Raw genomic sequence first — 18,811 nt, 5'->3', positions numbered from 1 at the left:
TTCTACAGAACATGTTTTGCTTCACAAGACCTGAAAATAACAGTTTCAGGGTGCGATTAGCAAGCCGCACATTCTACATGATGTTAGTGAGCTAGTTAGGTAGCTTGTTTACAATGGGCAAAAAAGTTCCATGCGACTCGCGCTGACTCATTACAATACCTGGTACTCTGGTCCTGGATCTTGGACCCGCGACTATAGCATGGATCCGGATCATAGATGTGAACAACAAGTTCAAAGAATCTATACATCGCATTCCACCAGAGTGGTGCAAACTGAGATGATTATTTTCCCATATGCTAGCCTTGATGCATTTTATCACCTGGAAACTTTCTGGGAAAATCCATTGTTATTAACTCTATAGTAACCTTAGGACAGTAATACAGTTTTAACCCAGTTTAGAGGCTCTTCATTTAAATGTATACTTTATAAAATATGTTTATATTGCAAAGCACTATTTATTCTAATCCAAAAGTCTTCCCTGGCTTTTTGTGTTCTGACTGAGGCAAAGAAGTGCATATATGCATCTGATTGGTCTATTTTCAGATAACCATACAGATTCACCATACATGCTCTTGTTAATTTTGGATGCATGGATTTGGGTGTTAAAAATATGAATTATGAACCAGGTTGTTCAAGCCCTGAATGCTGATTTTCTGAAAGCTGTGGTATATCCGACTGTATACCACGGATTTGACAAAACATGTATTTTTACTCTTCTAGTTATGTTGGGAACCAGTTTATAATTGCAATAAGGCACCTCTGGGATCTATGGCCAATATACCACAGTTAAGGGCTGTATCCAGGCACTCCGCATTATACAACACAACTCCACCTTTAAAATATTGCATTGTAGATACGGAAAGTTGAAAGTATGAACCTTGCCGTGCGCAGGTGGATGAATTATTGTCATGAGCAACCAAACGTTTCCTATTACGGCTGTCCATTCTATCCCGAAAATATTTCAGAGTGGGAAATAGCTGGATGAGTACTTGCAGTTCGGCAACCATTCGAGTGACTCAGAGCGCAGTGCAATGTTTCCATCTGCGCAACAATAATGACATGGGAGGACCCGACAACAGACGGAAGTTTTCGCAGACGTCAAAAACTATATAAGGGGTTCTAAACCAATGCTGTATAGCCTGACAATACACTTTTTTCTCTCTTTGCGGTAAAAGTTTACAATTTCGTGTCCAACAGAAGTGCGCAACGATGTTTGGTCGAGTATCTTTCGTGTGTTTGCTTCTGGTGCTGTTATGCGATGTGGCATTGGTAGCCAAGGTGTCCAAGAAGTCCACCCGGGGCCGACAGTGTTTGGACTTACCGGAAGAAATCCTCGAGCAGATGTTTGGGCGGCTTTCGGTGGGCGTCCTGAGTGCGTTCCACCACACTCTGCAGCTTGCACCATTGGAGCGGAAGAATCTCACCTGCCCATCAGGGGGACGCCCTGTCCCCGACAGGAAGTCTCGGATTCCCGTCAACCTTCTCAGCCTGTCTCCCTGGGCATACAGGTAGGAATACCTGGGTCTAAATGTCAAGTGGGCCACAGTAATTATGAATGGGTCAATATAATTATATATGGTTCCCCTTCAACAGGATCTCCCACGACCCCGCCAGGTATCCCAGGTTCATACCCGAGGCATATTGCTTGTGTAAAGGCTGTCTGATAGGACCGTTTGGTCAGGAGAGCGACCAGTACCGCAGCACCCCCGTGTACATGCCCTCCGTCATCCTGCGACGCACAGGTTCCTGCGTTGGGGGGCGCCACTCATACACAGAGAGCTACGTATCTGTGGCCGTGGGGTGCACCTGTGTTCCCCTGCTGGAGAAGGATAGGGATGCGCAGAGCAGCAACCAGAGCCTGGAGAGAGAACAGACAAAAGCTGACGAGCTCAGCTCCAACGTCAAGAACATATAAAACATCCATGCAAGGCAATAGAATAAAGGGCCGTATGAAAATGGATGGTTGGCTGTATAACACAACACGGTGTACCTAGCAGCAGCAGCAGCTTTTGAACAGTAATATAACTCTAGACACACACTGCCACCTGCTGGTGAATGGAATTATATTTCATGATCATCTAAGCATGTTTCCAGGCTTTCGTAAATTTGTATTTTCTGTGTGTGTATATGAAATATTATTTACACTGAGGTCAAGCATACATGAATACCATTATTCACTTCAGAATTATGTCATAAGGGACAAGAAATCATTAAAAACCATCCCCCGAGTCTTTGTTATCATGGTCCTCAAAATGAAACGTTGGAAGTCTTGACAGGCAATGGACATTGCCCAACATGTTGGCCTTCCTTGCGACAGTCACAGACAACATCAGTCAAGTCCGTTCTGTGGGATGGATGAATGTCAGACATCACCAGCCAGTAAGGACATTTATAAACAACGGGTTGAAGTAGCAGCCAGCTTGTGGTTAGGGAGGAAGCTGCATATATTCAGACCCATAAGTGTGTCTGAACCATAATGGTTCCTGATGAGGGAGGGAGAGCGGTGGAGCAGGAGGGATTAGATCAAAAAGATGCAGACAACCATTAATATGTATGAATACAATGTGTACTGTTTTAGGTGTTGAGAAGGACACAAGCCAAAGTGCACAGCTATGTGAGGTTCACCAGTGCAGGGCAGCACCTTGCCGGTGGCCAGGTACTTGACAGTCTGTGCGACCTTGGTGAGGCTCGTTCTATAATCCGGAATGCCTTACCAGTAGGGTTGGCGATATTACGATAGTATCGTCTATCGACGATGATTGACAGTCATTGTCGATGGTGACGACATAGCGATGTGATAGATGGTGGTTTAGCCTATTTGATCTTTACTGGCGCAGCGCAGTAAAAAACAGAGTCAGTAGGGCAGCACTCGAGTAATTGTCCTATTCCCGATAGCTTATTTCAATATGTTATATACAGATGGGCCTCATATCCTAAACCTATTCCTAACTATATTGTGTCTAGTGGTTATAAAAAAAAACAAGCTATATTCCCTTCTCTCTCCATTTGATAGGCTTTGTATGACTTTGGGCTATCCACGTTCATCTTTTTATGCATGGTTTTCTCCTGATAAAACAATGAATAAAGAATCCCTCTCAAACATTGTTTGAATAGCCTAAAAACACAAGGTAGCCAGGGAACTAATAATAAGCTAGAACAAATAACATTAATAGCCTATAGAAACATTGAATGACAACTTTAATAAAGTTTTGGCTTATTAAGAAATAAATGATCCGTGCGGGGCGGAAAAACCTTGACCCTCCATGCGAGGTTTAAAACTAAATGACCAATAACCTGTCCTCCTACTAGGCCTATCATAAAAGCTTTAAGACAAGTTAAAATGATCAACAATACCAATCAATTAATCAAATGTATTTATAAAGCCCTTTTTACATCAGCAGATGTCACAGAGTGCTATACAGAAACCCAGCCAAAAACCCCAAACCGCAAGCAATGAAGCACAGGAAAACTCTCTAGAAAAGCAGGAAACTAGGAAGAAACCTAGAGAGGAACCAGGCTCTGAGGGGTGACCAGTCCTCTTCTGGCTGTGCCAGGTAGAGATTATAAGAGTACATGCGTTAAGGCCAGATTGTTCTTCAAGATGTTAAAATGTTCATAGATGACCAGCAGAGTTGTAGAGGGTGCAACAGGTCAGTAACTCAGGAGTAAATGTCAGTTGGCTTTTCATAGCCGAGCATTCAGAGGTCGAGACAGCAAGTGCGATAGAAAGAGAGAGGGTCGAAAACAGCAGGTCCGGGACAAGGTAACACGTCTGGTGAACAGGTCAGGGTTCCATAGCCGCAGGCAGAACAGTTGAAACTGGAGCAGCAGCACAAACAGGTGGACAGCAAGGAGTCATCAGGCCAGGCAGTCCTGAGGCATGGTCCTAGGGCTCAGGTCCTCTGGGAGAGGGGGGTAGAGAGGAAGAGAGAGAGAATTAGAGGGAACATTATTAAATTCACACGACAACAGATAACACAGGAGAAATACACCAGATATAACAGACTGACCTATTTTGCCAAAGCACAGCCCCAACAACACTAGAGGGATATCAACAGACCATCAACTTACTACCCTGAGACAAGGCTGAGAATAGCCCACGAAAGATCCCCTCTACCACACAAGATCCCCTCCACCAAGGGGGCACAAAACCAGACAGGAAGATCACGTCTGACTCAACCCACTCAAGTGACGCACCCGTCCTATTTTATTTATTTCACCTTTATTCAACCAGGTAGGCCAGGTGAGAACAAGTTCTCATTTAAAACTGCGACCTGGCCAAGATAAAGCAAAACAGTGGTCAAGATAAAGCAAAACAGTGTGACAAAAACAACAACACAGAGTTACACATAAACAAACATACAGTCAATGACACAGAAAAATCAATGTACAGTGTGTGCAAATGTAGAAAGAGTAGGGAGTTATCGCAATAAATAGGCCATAGAGGCAACATATTTACAATTTAGCATTAACACTGGAGTGGTAGATGTGCAGATGATTATGTGTAAGTGAAGATACTGGGTTGCAAAAGAGCAAGAGGATAAATAACAATATGGGGATGAGGGTAGTTGGGTGTGGTATTTACAGATTGGCTTTGTACAGGTACAGTGATCGGTAAGGTGCTCTGACAGCTGATGCTTAAAGTTACAGAGGGAGATATAAGTGATTTTTGCAATTCATTCCAGTCAATGGCAGCAGAGAACTGGGGCTTTACCTAGCAAAGACTTATAGATGACCTGGGGCCAGTGGATTTGGCGACGAATATGTAGTGAGGGCCAACCAACGAGAGCATACAGGTAGCAGTGGTGGGTGGTATATGGGGTTTTGATGACAAAACGGGTGGCAGTTTGATAAGACAACTACATCCAGTTTGCTGAGTAGAGTGTTGGAGGCTATTTTGTAAATGACATCGCCGTATTCAAGGATCGGTAGGATAGACAGTTTTACAATGGTATGTTTGGCAGCATGACTGAAGGAGGCTTTGTTGAGAAATAGGAAGCCAATTCTAGATTTAATTTTGGATTGGAGATGCTTAATGTGAGTCTATGAGAGTTTACAGTCTAACCAGACACCTAGGTATTTGAAGTTGTCCACATATTCTAAGTCAGAACCATCCAGAGTAGTAATGCTAGTCGAGCGGGCGGGTGCCAGCAACAATTGGTTGAAGAGCATGCATTTAGTTTTACTAGCATTTAAAAGCAGTTGGAGGCCATGGCAGGAGGGTTGTATGGCATTGAAGCTCGTTTGGCGGTTTGTTAACACGGTGTCCAAAAAAAGGCCTGATGTATGCAGAATCGTGTTGTCTGCGTAGAGCTGGATCAGAGAATCACCAGCAGTAAGAGCGACATCATTAATATAAACAGAGAAAAGAGTCGGCCCGAGAATTGAACCCTGTGGCACCCCCATAGAGACTGCCAGAGGTCCGGACAACAGCCCCTCTGATTTGACACACTGAACTCTGCCTGAGAAGTAGTTGGCGAACCAGGCTAGGCAGTCATTTGAGAAACCAAGGCTATTGAGTCTGCCGATAAGAACGCGGTGATTGACAGAGTCGAAACCCTTGGCCATGTCGATGAAGACCAGGGTCCAGAGTAACGCAGAGGTCCTTCACAGTTTTATTTGAGACGACTGTACCATCAAGATTAATTCTCAGATCCAACAGCAGATCACTTTGTTTCTTGGAACCTATAACTAGCATCTCTGTTTTGTCCGAGTTTAAAAGTAAAACATTTGCCACCATCCACTTCCTTATGTCTGAAACACAGGCTTCTAGTACAGGCAATTTTAAGGCTTCACCATGTTTAATCACAATGTACAGCTGTGTGTCGTCCACATAGCGGTGAAAGTTCTGTTTCCGAATGACGTCACCAAGAGGTAGAACATATAGTGAAAACAATAGTGGTCCTAAAACTGAACTGTCCACAAAGACTAAATATATCTTTCTGACAGATAAGATCTAAACCAGGCAATAACTTGTCCATGTAGACCAATTAGGGTTTCCAATCTCTCGTTACTGGCTTCCGGGTATAGCGAGCAGTGTGTCAAGAAGCAGTGTGGCATTGGCAGGATCATGTTTTGGAGGATGCATGGCTCCTTCACCTCTCCCGAGTCCGTACGGGAGTTGCAGTGATGGGACAAGACTGTAACTACCAATAGGATATCACAAATGTGGGGAGAAAAATAGGTAAAATGACTAGAATTGCATGAAATGTTAAGCATTTTTCCACCCTTACTCGTCTCTCCATTGTGGTCTGTGAACCAACAACCTTCTGGCCCATAGCGCTATCAAAAGTGAGGAAAATGGTAGGCATGTTCTCTATCCACTTAATTATCGTTTAATATATAGGGGAAGGTCACTTAAGACTTCAGGGAGGATTAGGTTAGATATATTTTGCTGAAGGGAGGGGCCATACATTTTCATTTCAGGGAGGTCCAATTTTTTCCATGTAACAATTATAAATAACTTTCACTTTAAAGGAGTAGTTCTCTATTTTACAACTTGATGTTAGATGGTCCCTCCCCCTGAGAAACTGTAATCCATGGTTCAGTTATCTTTAAAACAGCCACTACAAACTAAAGCTAACATTAGCCACCACCTGCTAACAATCAATGGAAGTGATAATGTTCAAATCATTGAAAATCTATTCAAACAAACTCTGGATTTGGTTTGATGTTACTTAAGGTGATTTGGAGACTTAAAAAAAACTAGCTTGTGTTGTGGCTAAAGTTAGCTGAAGTTTGTAGTGGCTGTTTAAAGAAAACTGAACAATGGATTATGGTTTCTCCTGGCCCATAGACTACTTTCAGGGTGAGGAACCATCTAACGTCGTTTTAAAATCGTGAACTACACCTTTAACACGTGCAGATGGGCACTGGTACTGATGATTGTCAGTGTGCTTGTAAAACATCTTTGGGATACTACTTATACTTTTCACATTATAACCATATGAGAAATCCCAATGCATTTCAGGGGCCATATACTTTAATGGGGAAAACTCTGGTCATCACTCGTCTGTTGGAAGATGGAAATGTCATCTAAACTATAAAACATGCAGACTGGTCTGGAATGGTGTGCTTGTATACAGCTTACATTTTTTTTGTATTAAGCTACATAAGTATTTGGATTCACCACTTGTGTTGAACTGTTAAGGTACAAACTCCAAACCAACTTTGACATGTATAAAACTAACAACTTGCATTGCTTGTCAAAAGATTTGATTCCATTATTGAACTATAACTTTCAAATTAGCATAGAAGCTCCAGACTTCAAAGGCTAAATTTGCATTCACCATTGACTGTTCTGAAGCATTTCAGCTACAAAGACCACCAATGTTCACATGTGCAGACTGACTCATCTTAATGGCTTCACAGGTTTTTTACCATTCCTACTTCAAACTATAAAGCGTGTTGTATCCCCATTCATTTCAATGGCAGAATGCAAGCTTCAACATTCTAAACCTAAATCACTGCCACAAATGATTCAGAATGTTCAAACTAAAACATATGGTTTATGATAGTACTCTCTAGCCTACTATAACCACCTTAAAGTAGGTCACTATAACAAACAGCCTACAAAAACTCTATTCCTACCATTTCACAACCATAAACACTTCAACACTAAGCAAGCACACCACGTTTACTTCAGTAAATGTCATTTTCTGAAAATAATTTCGAAATTTCAACTATTTTTATTTCAGAGATATTGAAAGCACTTTTGGGTTTTATGTTGACAAGAATGATCAAAACTGGATGTGGAACTTGTTAGCATATTCTGTAGAACAGGACATTGAGATAGAAAAAAACTTTATACAGAAGAGGAAAAACAACTCCATATTTTATATAATAAGTTTATGTACACTTTTACATTTCAATACAATTCAGTCAGGCATTCCAAAAGAACCAGGGTAGTGGTCTAAACAGAGGAAGGGCAGTGAGTCCACCTCAAATGCCATGGTTACAACAAGTGGCTCTGTTCCTTTTTTGGTTTGTTATTGCTTCCATTCAGTGTGTTTTGAAATGGAGATAGTGGCTGTGACATAGAAAAATATAACTAGAGAGAAGATTGCTAAACTTCAGGGGCCCAAACTTCCTAAGGCCTCCGATTTTCTGGATATCAGCTGTGGGCAGTCAGGACTGAGACAAAAGGGTGGCATAGAATAAAATTACAATCTAGAACAATAAAGAAATCAAAATCCAAAGTTTTCAAACTTGCCCCCTTTTCCTTCAAGTGATCAGAACCATAAAAATTCAGCTCCACTGCCATCTTATAAAAACTTTTCAGTCATTGTTTTAAAATTTCCCCCACTTTTTTGGGAAAACATATATACACACTTGATGAGGACGAAGTGAATCATTTTTTGTCATCGGCCCTCAAGTTAACGGGTTCAGCAACCTGAAGGTGGTGGGATCTAGCCTCTCGTGGTCATGGAGATGTGTGTGTGTGTGTGTGTGGTTCCACTGTGTTTTTGGTGTGTGTGACGGGCACAGTTGTTGCTGTAAGACACCTCTCAGCTTGGCCACACAGACACACTGGAGTCGACACACGACACAAACAAGAAAACCAAGGCACTCTGGGAGGGGAGAGAGGGTATGGGCATGGGGAGAGATGGAGGGGCATAGCGTTCTCAGAACAGATTGGCCCCTCCTGTGTTCATCCCAACCCTCCCACTGGCAAACGTAAACAATGATTGGATGATGGGACAGAGGGGTACAGCGGGCAAGTTCATCCCTCTCTGACCCCCCACCACCAAATCGTAATCCCCAAAGCAACTGTACGTTTGTGCTGGGGGCCTTTGAGGAAAAAGGAGGGATTAGGGGGAGGAGCGGGTGTGAACCTGCCCAAACCACACCCTAGTCCAGTCCACACCACAGCTCCCGTCAGTGTCTCAACCTCACCTATTTTTTTCCACACAGTCTAACAGTGCAGCTCATCAGCTCAGTCTGTCTGTCTTCTCAATGGTTTGGCTTGGTCAGATGTGGTCAAGGTAGGTAGGTAGATCTGTGAGCAGGTTGGATATAGAGGGGCTAGGAGGGAGGGGAGCTAATAGTTATTTGACACAAAGTAGCCCCCCTACATTGGACACAAACTCCTCCAGACTCTTGAGGAAGGCCACCTTCTGCTTGCGGTCCATGCTGGGTGGCGTGCTGCTGGCCGTCAGCTTGTTGAAGGCGTCGGCCAGTCTCTGGTAGATGACGGCGTCTCGCTGGGTGGCGAGCAGAGACTCCACCAGCTCCTGGTACTCCGCCTGGAGAGAGAATAGGAAATTACATCATCATATGAAGCCGACAGGAGGTACAACGTCCAGATCACCAGAGCCAATAAAAAGAATGAGATAGATGTGTGCAGGAAGTTTAAAAACAAAGGATACTCACTTGATGCAGGCACACTAGTGTATAGAGAGCTTCTCCCGCTGCCACTGTGATCTCTGTGTTGTGTTTCTGCAGTACCAGCATGTCAAACACCAACTGGAGAGGGAGAGATTTTCCATTACAAAACATTTCCTCTTTTTGAGTATAATGGAATGAAGTAGACCTTGTAGTTAGGAGGAAATCCCAGGAGGGGGTGTCTCACCTTGAGGAAGTGGCGTGTGGCGATGAAGAGGGGCGTGTCTTTCTCCTGAGTCTTGGCACACTGCTCGGCCAGGGGAGACAGAGCCTCCAGACACAGCTGGCTGACCTCTGAACTCATGGATGTCATGCCCAGCTCTAGGGAGTACATGAGACTCTTAAACAGCTCCTCTGGTAACTGGGGGATCTTTTCAGGGAAGATCTCACAGATGAACGTGATAAGCTTGTAATACTGGTTACACAGAGACGGGAACTGAAAACACAGACAAACCAGTTTAACAACAGTTTGTAGTACAGTGACAATGTATATCAGTGATTACTTCGAGGAAGGAAGAAGCATTGTTTAACAATTGAGACTGGGCCCTGGGTATTACCTTGAGTAGGTCCTGAGACATGAGAGGCAGAATAATGTTGACTCCAAACAGAACTACGTCTGCAGCTGACACCGACCGACCTGCCGCTCCCGAACCCTGCTCCTGCCCCCGGAAAACCTCATCTGTTCCACCATCAACACACACACAAACCAGAGGATTCTGTAAGTTGACTATAGCTCAGCCTTCAACACCATAGTACCCGCCAAGCTCATGGCCTGAAATCCACCCTATGCAACTGGGTCCTGGACTTCCTGATGGGTCGCCCCCCAGGTGGTGAATGTAGGAAACAACACCTCCACTTTACTTATCCTCAACACGGGCCCGACAAGGGTGCGTGCTCAGCCCCCTTCTGTACTCCCTGTTCACTCTTGACTGCGTGGCCACACACACCTCCAACTCAAATCATCATGTTTGCAGACGACACAACAGTAGTACGCCTGATTACCAACAATGACGAGACAGCCTACAGGGAGGCAGAGTAGTGCCAGTTTAACAACCTCTCCCTCAATGTCAAAACAAAAGGAGCTGATCGTGGACTTCAAGAAAAAGCAGCTGATCGTGGACTTCAAGAAAAAGCAGCGTGAGCACATCCCTATAAACATCGACAGGACCGCAGTGGAGAAGGTGGAAAGCTTCAAGTTCCTCGGTGTATACGTCACTGACAATCTGATATGGTCCACCCACACAGACAATGTGGTGAAGAAGGCGCAACAGTGCCTACGGCTGAGCCACTAAGACCCTCAGAAACTTTTGCAGATGCACAATTGAGAGCATCCTGTTGGGCTGTATCACCACCTGGTATTTGCAACTGTGCCGCCCACAACCGCAGGGCTCTCCAGAGGGTGGTGCGGTCTGCCCACCGCATCACCGGAGGCACACTGCCTGCCCTCCAGGACACCTACAGGAAGGCCAAAAAGATCATCAAGGACAACAACCACCTGAGACACGGCTTTTTTACCCCGCTAACATCCAGAAGGCGAGGTCAGTACAGGTGCATCAGCTGGGACTGAGAGACTGAAAAACAGCTATCTATCAAGGCCATCAGACTGTTAAATAGCCACCACTAGCCGGCTACCACCCGGTTGGTTACTCAGTTCTGCACCTTAGAGGCTGCTGCTCTATGTACTTATAATCACTGGCCACTTTAACAATGGAACACTAGTCACTTTAATGTTTACATACTGCTTTACTCATCTCATATGGATATATTGTATTTAGTCAATGCCACTTCAACATTGCTTGTCCTAATTTATATATTTCTTAATTCCATTATTTTACTTTTAGATGTGTGTATTGTTAGATATTACTGCACTGCCTAAGAGATAGAAACAGGCATTTCGCTACACCCGCAATAACATCTGCTAAATATGTGTATGTGATCAATAAAATTTGATAAGTATTGAAAACTAACTAGGAACTGAAAGTATCGTACATAAATGCAGACTAATGTCATTGTGGATGGTGAAGATCTACAAACACCCACCGTCCACACCTGTGTCTGAGAAGTCAATGAACTCCTTAGAGAGCAGGTTGGTGAGCAGCTCCATGATGAGCAGCAGGTCCTGGTACTGGTCCTCCTCAGCAGCCACATCAGCCCTCTTCCTGCCCAGGTTGTTCTTAGAGTAGACCTGCAGCAGTGTCAGGCACACCTCGTACAGCTTCATAGACTTAGACTGGGGGTCAGAGAGGGAGAAGAGGTGGCTGTTAACTTTCCAGTGGAAGCCCCATATCCGATTACATTACACATAATACAAGTGTAGGGATTTGTAATTCTAAGTGTGTAGTTATTATTAAAGCGATTAAGTGTTTTTGCTATCTTCACCTCGCCAAGGTAGCAGATCTGTTTGTGGGCGACCTCCACGAATACCTCAATGATGAGGTTGATCGTCTCGGGCGTGTTGCGGTACACCTCCATCAGGCCGATGCAACTGGACAGGAAGTCCATGAGGAAGCTGAAGAGAGACGCCACGTTGTCGATCTGCGTTGCCTCGGCGATGCCACATAGAGCCTCCAGGGTGGCAACGATCTCCCGCTTCACACTCTCCTCCTGACAGATCTGAGGAAAGTTCTCCTGGTTGATCAGGTTGAGGAAGCGCTGCTGGAGGGGGTGCAGCACCTGGAGGAAGAGAAAGGAAGGGAGGAAGGGAGAGAGGTGATCAATCAACATTTGTCACAAAGTGCTTTACAGTAACCTGGCCCAAAGATCAGCTGCAGGCTATTTTCATTCCCACTTCTTCTTGAATGGGCTACTGTACTGTACACACTAGTCACAGCAGCTGAAAGGCAAGACAGCTGCCGCCTCATTCATAGATCTCTACTAATGGCTTTGGATTCGTCTTGCATTACTATAAAATGGCCTTCAAGATCATTATGAGGATCATTATCAAACATAGACTCTAGGGAGGTCTAATGGTTTTGGCTAAATCATTTGGCTTTGCCGTATGTTTACTGAAGTCTATAGGGAGAGTGGTTAAATAGAATCACCATAGTAGGGAAGACATTTAATCGCACAACTTGTTACCAACTAAAGTCTATGGGAAAGAGAGCCTATATAGAGGAAATCTGAAGGGACATGAAACTTGAGAGCTTTAAGTTATAGCTCCATTTCTCTGGGATCTTGGAAAGGCGTGTGTGCGCAAGTTAGTTCCATTCAGGGATTCAGAGTGTAGGGGTGTGACGTTTAAACGAATTTGGGATCGGTAACACTTAGAAGAAATAAATGATGATTTGCCACAGATAGTCGTTAACAGTTGTAAAAATGGAAGAGAGTGAGACAGGGAAGCGGCAGCTGCAAAGATCTGTATGGCAGTACTTTGAGAAGTTAAATGAGAAGGTGATGAAATGCAAACTCTGCAAGGTAGAATTGAGCTACAGCAACAGTACAGGTGCAATGCTGAAAGAAGCACCGTGAGAGCCAAACTATTTCTGTCAGAAGTGCGATTATGGGCGGATCATCAACATCAATTATGGAGGGATCGTCAACTCGATTCAGCCAAGGGCCAATTTTTTCTTGAGCGGATGGTCAGGGGGCCAGAACATACAGTTGAAGTCGGAAGTTCACATACACTTAGGTTGGAGTCATTAAAACTTGTTTTTCAATTTTCAACCACTTCACAAATTTCTTGTTAACAAACTAGTTTTTGTGCATGACACAAGTCATTTATCCAACAACTGTTTACAGACAGATTATTTTACTTATAATTCACTCTATCACAATTCCAATGGGTCAGAAGTCAACATACACTAAGTTGACTGTGTCTTTAAACAGCTTGGAAAATTCCAGAAAATTATGTCATGGCTTTAGAAGCTTCTGATAGGCTAATTGACATCCCTTGAGTCAATTGGAGGTGTACCTGTGGATGTATTTCAAGGCCTACCTTCAAACTCAGTGCCTGACATCATGGGAAAATCAAAAGAAATCAGTCAAGGAAAGTATGGTTCATCCTTGGGAGCATTTTCCAAACACCTGGAGGGACCACGTTCATCTGTACAAACAATAGTACGCAAGTATAAACACCATGGGACCACGCAGCAGTCATACCCCTCAGGAAGGAGACACATTCTGTCTCCTAGAGATTAACTTTCTTTGGTGCGAAAAGTACAAATCAATCCCAGAACAACAGCAAAGGACCTTGTGAAGATGCTGGAGGAAACAGGTACAAAAGTATCTATATCCACAGTAAAGTCCTATATCGACATAACCTGAAAGGCCGCTCATCAAGGAAGAAGCCACTGCTCCAAAACCGCCATAAACAAGCCACACTACGGTTTGCAACTGCACATGAGGACAAAGATCGTACTTTTTGGAGAAATGTCCTCTTGTCTGATGAAACAAAAATAGAACTGTTTGGTCGTAATGGCCATCGTTATGTTTGGAGGAGAAAGGGGGTGGCTTGCAAGCCGAAGAACACCATCCCAACCGTGAAGCACAGGGATGGCAGCATCATGTTGTGGGGGTGCTTTACTGCAGGAGGGTCTGGTGCACTTCACAAAATAGATAGCATCATGAGGTAGGAAAATGATGTGGATATATTGAAGCAACATCTTAAGACCTCAGTCAGGAAGTTAAAGCTTGGTCGCAAATGGGTCTTCCAAATGGACAATGACCCCAAGCATACTTCCAAAATTGTGGAAAAATTGCTTAAGGACAACAAAGTCAAGGTATTGGAGTGGCCATCACAAAGCCCTGATCTCAATCCTATAGGAAATGTGTGGGCAGAACTGAAAAGGCGTGTGCGAGCAAGGTGGCCGACAAACCTGACTGAGTTACACCAGCTCTGTCAGGAGGAATGGGCCAAAATTCACCCAACTTATTGTATGATCCTTCTGGAAGGCGAGCTGAAACGTTTGACCCAAGTTAAACAATTTAAAGGCAATGCTTCCAAATACTAATTGAGTGTATGTAAACTACTGACCCACTGGGAATGTGATGAAAGAAATAAAAGTTGAAATAAATCACTACTATTATTCTGACATTTCACATTCTTAAAATAAAAGTGGTGATCCTAACTGACCTTAGACAGGACATTTTTACTAGGATTAAATGTCAGGAATTGTGAAAAACTGAGTTTAAATGTATTTGGCTAAGGTGTATGTAAATTTCCGACTAACTGTAATTACAAATTGACCGCAAGAAGCCCAAACAGAGATGAATTTCAAACCTTGCTTACATTTGTATACAATCACATATCTCTTATGTGTGGGAATACTTTGGAACATAATTCCAAAATGTAAAAAAATTACTTGGAGCTGATTTGCTGGTGTTTTTAGTCTATGTAAAAAAATAACAAATTTGCGGGCTAAGAAAACATGGGGGGCCAAATGAAACCACCCGCGGGCCAAATTCATCCCGCGGGCCACCAGTTGGGGAACCTTGCCCTAATGGCATATCTAGAACCAGAATACAAGATGCCATGTGGAAAAACTGACGGCCCTGATGAAGAAATATTACAATTATTGCTCTGCAAGTACAAAGCGTGAGCTCTCAAACACGATACATGGCGTTTACAACAGATTGTTGGACGTCTATGAACACACTGTCCTACATTACTGCAACAATTGATGAGATGTGGGACATGAAGTACGTACTGACAAGATGGAAGCACACAACAGTACCTAATTGTACAAATTCGTGAAAACAATTTCCCTACCTCGGTCCAGTATTGCTGCTTGGTGTCTGAGTCCATGTGTGCGAAGCCCCCCAGAACCAGGGCCTTCATCAGGGTCCTTTGTACTGAGCTGGACAGCAGGTCCAGGGGAGGGCTGCGGCTGGCAAACTGCTTTGCTAAGTTCCACCAGTTCTCACACTGCACCACTATGTTGGCCCTGAGAGAGGAGGGACGGAGAAAGGTTTGTTGGCATGTGATAATCATTGGCGAGATACATTTCTCATCTACTATCACTCCACCACAAGGGGTAGTTGTTTCAAGCACCAACGTTTAGGCTCATTTGCTAACTAGATGTGTGTGTGTGTGCATTGTTCAAATTGGGATACATAAGTCAGTGTCGGACCTCTCCCTTTTCTCCACCAGACAGACCAGTAGCTCCACCGTGTCGTTAGCCAGTTCAGGTTCAGAGCTCCACACAGACAGGTTGTTGATCACTTTCTCCAGTAGGTATCCCACAATCCACTGGGCCCCCTCCGTGTCGGCCCCGAACGCAGTGCTCAGGGGTATACTGATCTGAAGGAGGAATGAAAAGAGTGAGAAAGATAGGTGTGAAATGGTTTGAGGCATAGATGAAAATCACTGCAACACTTGAACAGATCACATCATAAATAGCCATGGCAGCTGATGTCAGTCAACTGGCTGTACAGTCCAGTCCAGTGGTATACTGCACTGCTCCGCACCATGCCACGACCCACAGCAAACCCGATTTTACAAGACACACTTCCAGAGAGTACACTGGTGTTAAGGTGAAATTACACTGGTGGTGTAAACATAACAGAACTCTACAAGGAGGCCTTTACAGGGATACTTTAAGAACACTTAAGAGCTCTCAGAGCTTAGTTACTGTAGACAGTGATGGAGGACAATCCCTGGTATTTTCACCTCAAGTGTCCAGTGGCCGCCTCCTCATCAGTTAATGTCACAAAGACTATTTATGAAGTCATCTGTCAAATCCATGCCAAGTCCATTACCATGCCAGTGTTATTGTTATATTTAAACTTTGTTTAACTAGGCAAGTCAGTGATGAACAAATTCTTATTTACAATGACAGCCTAGGAACAATGGGTTAACTGCCTTGTTCAGGATCAGAATGACAGGCCCTATAACATGGTGCGGCAGGTAGGCTAGTGGTTAGAGCATTGGGCCAGTAACTGGAAGGTTGCTCGACCTTGTCAGCTTTGGGATTCGATCGAGCAACCTTCCGGTTACTGGCCCAACGCTCTAACCACTAGGCTACCTGCCGCACCATGTTATAGGGCCTTCACACTCAGAGAGTTGGAGTGAGAAGTGTTATTATGGACGACCACATTAAGACAAATCAGACAGTGGTGTCTGGTGTATGGGGTGTGAACGTTTCAACAAAATTGTGATCTTTATCGTTAAGAGAAAAAAAAACGAACTGAATATACACTACCGTCCAAAAGTTTGGGGACACTTAGAAATGTCCTTGTTGTTTTAAGAAAAGCTATTTTTTTGTCCATTAAAATAACATCAAATTGATCAGAAACACAGTGTAGATGTTAATGTTGTTAATGTTGTAAATTACTATTGTAGCTGGAAACGGCAGATTTTTATGGAATATCTACATTGGCGTACAGAGGTCATTTATCAGTGTCATTTATCATTTATCTGTGTTCCAATGCCACGCTGTGTTAGCTAATCAAAGTTTATAATTTGAAAAGGCTAATTGATCATTAGAAAACCCTTTTGCAATTATGTTAGCACAGTTAAACTGTTGTACTGATTAAAGAAGCAATAAAACTGGCCTTCTTTAGACTAGTTGAGTATCTGGAGCATCAGCATTTGTGGGTTCGATTACAGGCTCAAAATGGCCAGAAACAAAGAACGTTATTCCGAAACTCGTCAGACTACTCATTGTTCTGAGAAATGAAGGCTATTCCAAGAAACTGAAGATCTCGTACAACGCTGTGTACTACTCCCTTCACAGAACAGTGCAAACTGGCTCTAACCAGAATATAAAGTGTGGGAGGCCCCGGTGCACAACTGAGCAAGAGGACAAGTACATTAGAGTGTCTAGTTTGAGAAACAGACGCTTCACAAGTCCTCAACTGGCAGCTTCATTAAATAGTACCCTCAAAACACCAGTCTCAACGTCAACAGTGAGGGGGCGACTCCAAGATGCTGGCCTTCTAGGCAGAGTTGCAAAGAAAAAGCCATCTCTCAGACTGGCCAATAAAAATAAAAAATTAAGATGGGCAATAGAACACAGACACTAGACAGAGCAAGATTGGTCTGTCCATAACACTTTTTTCCAATCTAAGTTTGAGGTGTTCTGATCACAAAGAAGAACATTCGTGAGACGCAGAGAAAATGAAAAGATACAGGAGGACTGCTTGACGCCATCTGTCAAGAATGGTGGAGGCAATATGATGGTCTGGGGGTGATTTGGTGGTGGTAAAGTGCGAGATTTGTACAGGGTTAAAGGGATCTTGAAGAAGGAAGGCTATCACTCCATTTTGCAACACCATACCCTGTGGACAGCGCTTAATTGGAGCCAATTTCCTCCTACAACAGGACAATGACACAAAGCACAGCTCCAAACTATGCAATAACTATTTAAGGAAGAAGCAGTCAGCTGGTATTCTGTCTATAAGGGAGTGGCCAGCACAATCTCCAGATCTCAACCATATTGAGCAGTTGTGGGAGCAACTTGACCGTATGGTACGTAAGAAGTGCCCATCAAGCCAATCCAACTTGTGGGAGGTGCTTCGGGACGCGTGGGGTGAAATCTCCTCAGATTACCTCAACAAATTGTCAAATAGAATTCCAAAGGTCTACAAGGCTGTAATTGCTGCAAATGGAAGATTATTTGACGAAAGCAAAGTTTGAAGGACACAATTATTATTAATTAAAAATGATTTATAACCTTGTCAGTCTTGACTATTTCCTAATAATTTTGCACCTCATTTCATGTATGTTTTCATGAAAAACAAAGACATTTCTTAGTGACCCCAAACTTTTTAAATGGTAGAGTATATATTTGTTTATTACAAAATGTAAAATCACAAAACTACCACTAACAAGTACCGATCATCATCATAAAGTGAAAATAAAAATGTTACAAATACCTAATGAAACAATCATGTAACGTTAGGAGGAAAAGGCTACTTTATTTATTTAACTAGGCAAGTCAGTTAAGAACAAATTCTTATTTACAATGACTGCCTACTACACCGGCCAAACCCGGACAACGCTGTGCCAATTGCGTGCCGCCCTATGGGACTCCCAATCACGGCCGGTTGAGATAATGCAGGGTGTCTGTAGTGATGCTTCTAGCATTGAGAATTTCCCATAAGTTGTAGAAACATTTCAAGGATGATCAATGGAAACAGGATGCACTGGAACTCAATTTCGAGTCTCATAGCAAAGGGTCTGAATACTTATATAAGATGTTTTTAACTTTTTCTAAATTTGCAAACATTTCTAAACCTGTTTTCACTGTCATTAAGGATTGTTTGTAGATTGAGGGGGGAAAAAACTATTTAATCCATTTTAGGACAAGGCTGTAACGTAACAAAATGTGGATAATGTGGTCTGAATACTTTCCGAAAGCACTGTATTCATCATCTCATCTGATTACATAGTATCACTGTCTTGACTGCCTAAAACTGAGATAAGGAGCTAGCTAATGTTAGCTAGGGTGATTGAGACTACATAACTTTCTCCCCTTCCGAATCCTAC

At 43.3% G+C, this 18,811-nt stretch overlaps 2 protein-coding genes across 7 annotated transcripts in view; one reads left to right on the top strand and one right to left on the bottom strand.

The window, feature by feature from the left end:
• Positions 1-1,004: 1,004 nt before the first annotated feature.
• il17d (interleukin 17d) lies at positions 1,005-2,228 on the top strand. Its single transcript, XM_035773848.1, has 2 exons — positions 1,005-1,508; positions 1,594-2,228. The coding sequence occupies exons 1-2, from the start codon at positions 1,210-1,212 to the stop codon at positions 1,913-1,915; spliced, it is 621 nt and encodes a 206-aa protein (XP_035629741.1). The 5' UTR covers positions 1,005-1,209; the 3' UTR covers positions 1,916-2,228.
• Positions 2,229-7,831: 5,603 nt separating this feature from the next.
• The window catches only part of LOC118386254 (exportin-4), a 50,628-nt gene continuing 39,648 nt past the window's right edge, over positions 7,832-18,811 (bottom strand). For 2 of the 6 annotated variants that reach the window (XM_052522364.1, XM_052522362.1), the window contains 8 exons: positions 15,453-15,622; positions 15,092-15,266; positions 11,764-12,057; positions 11,425-11,614; positions 9,942-10,063; positions 9,572-9,820; positions 9,373-9,465; positions 7,832-9,245 (listed from right to left, as the gene is read on the bottom strand). In XM_052522364.1, coding sequence (XP_052378324.1) covers positions 9,048-9,245; positions 9,373-9,465; positions 9,572-9,820; positions 9,942-10,063; positions 11,425-11,614; positions 11,764-12,057; positions 15,092-15,266; positions 15,453-15,622 — 1,491 coding nt within the window. In that variant the 3' untranslated portion in view covers positions 7,832-9,047. Of the gene's footprint in view, positions 9,246-9,372; positions 9,466-9,571; positions 9,821-9,941; positions 10,064-10,736; positions 10,840-11,424; positions 11,615-11,763; positions 12,058-15,091; positions 15,267-15,452; positions 15,623-18,811 lie in introns of those variants that run through there. The other 4 variants (XM_052522363.1, XR_008139807.1, XM_052522365.1 and 1 more) reach the window with 4 other exon arrangements.

This window comes from Oncorhynchus keta, chromosome 7 (assembly GCF_023373465.1).
Source record: "Oncorhynchus keta strain PuntledgeMale-10-30-2019 chromosome 7, Oket_V2, whole genome shotgun sequence".
Taxonomy (NCBI): Eukaryota; Metazoa; Chordata; class Actinopteri; order Salmoniformes; family Salmonidae; genus Oncorhynchus; species Oncorhynchus keta.
This window is presented reverse-complemented; position numbering and strand designations above follow the sequence as displayed.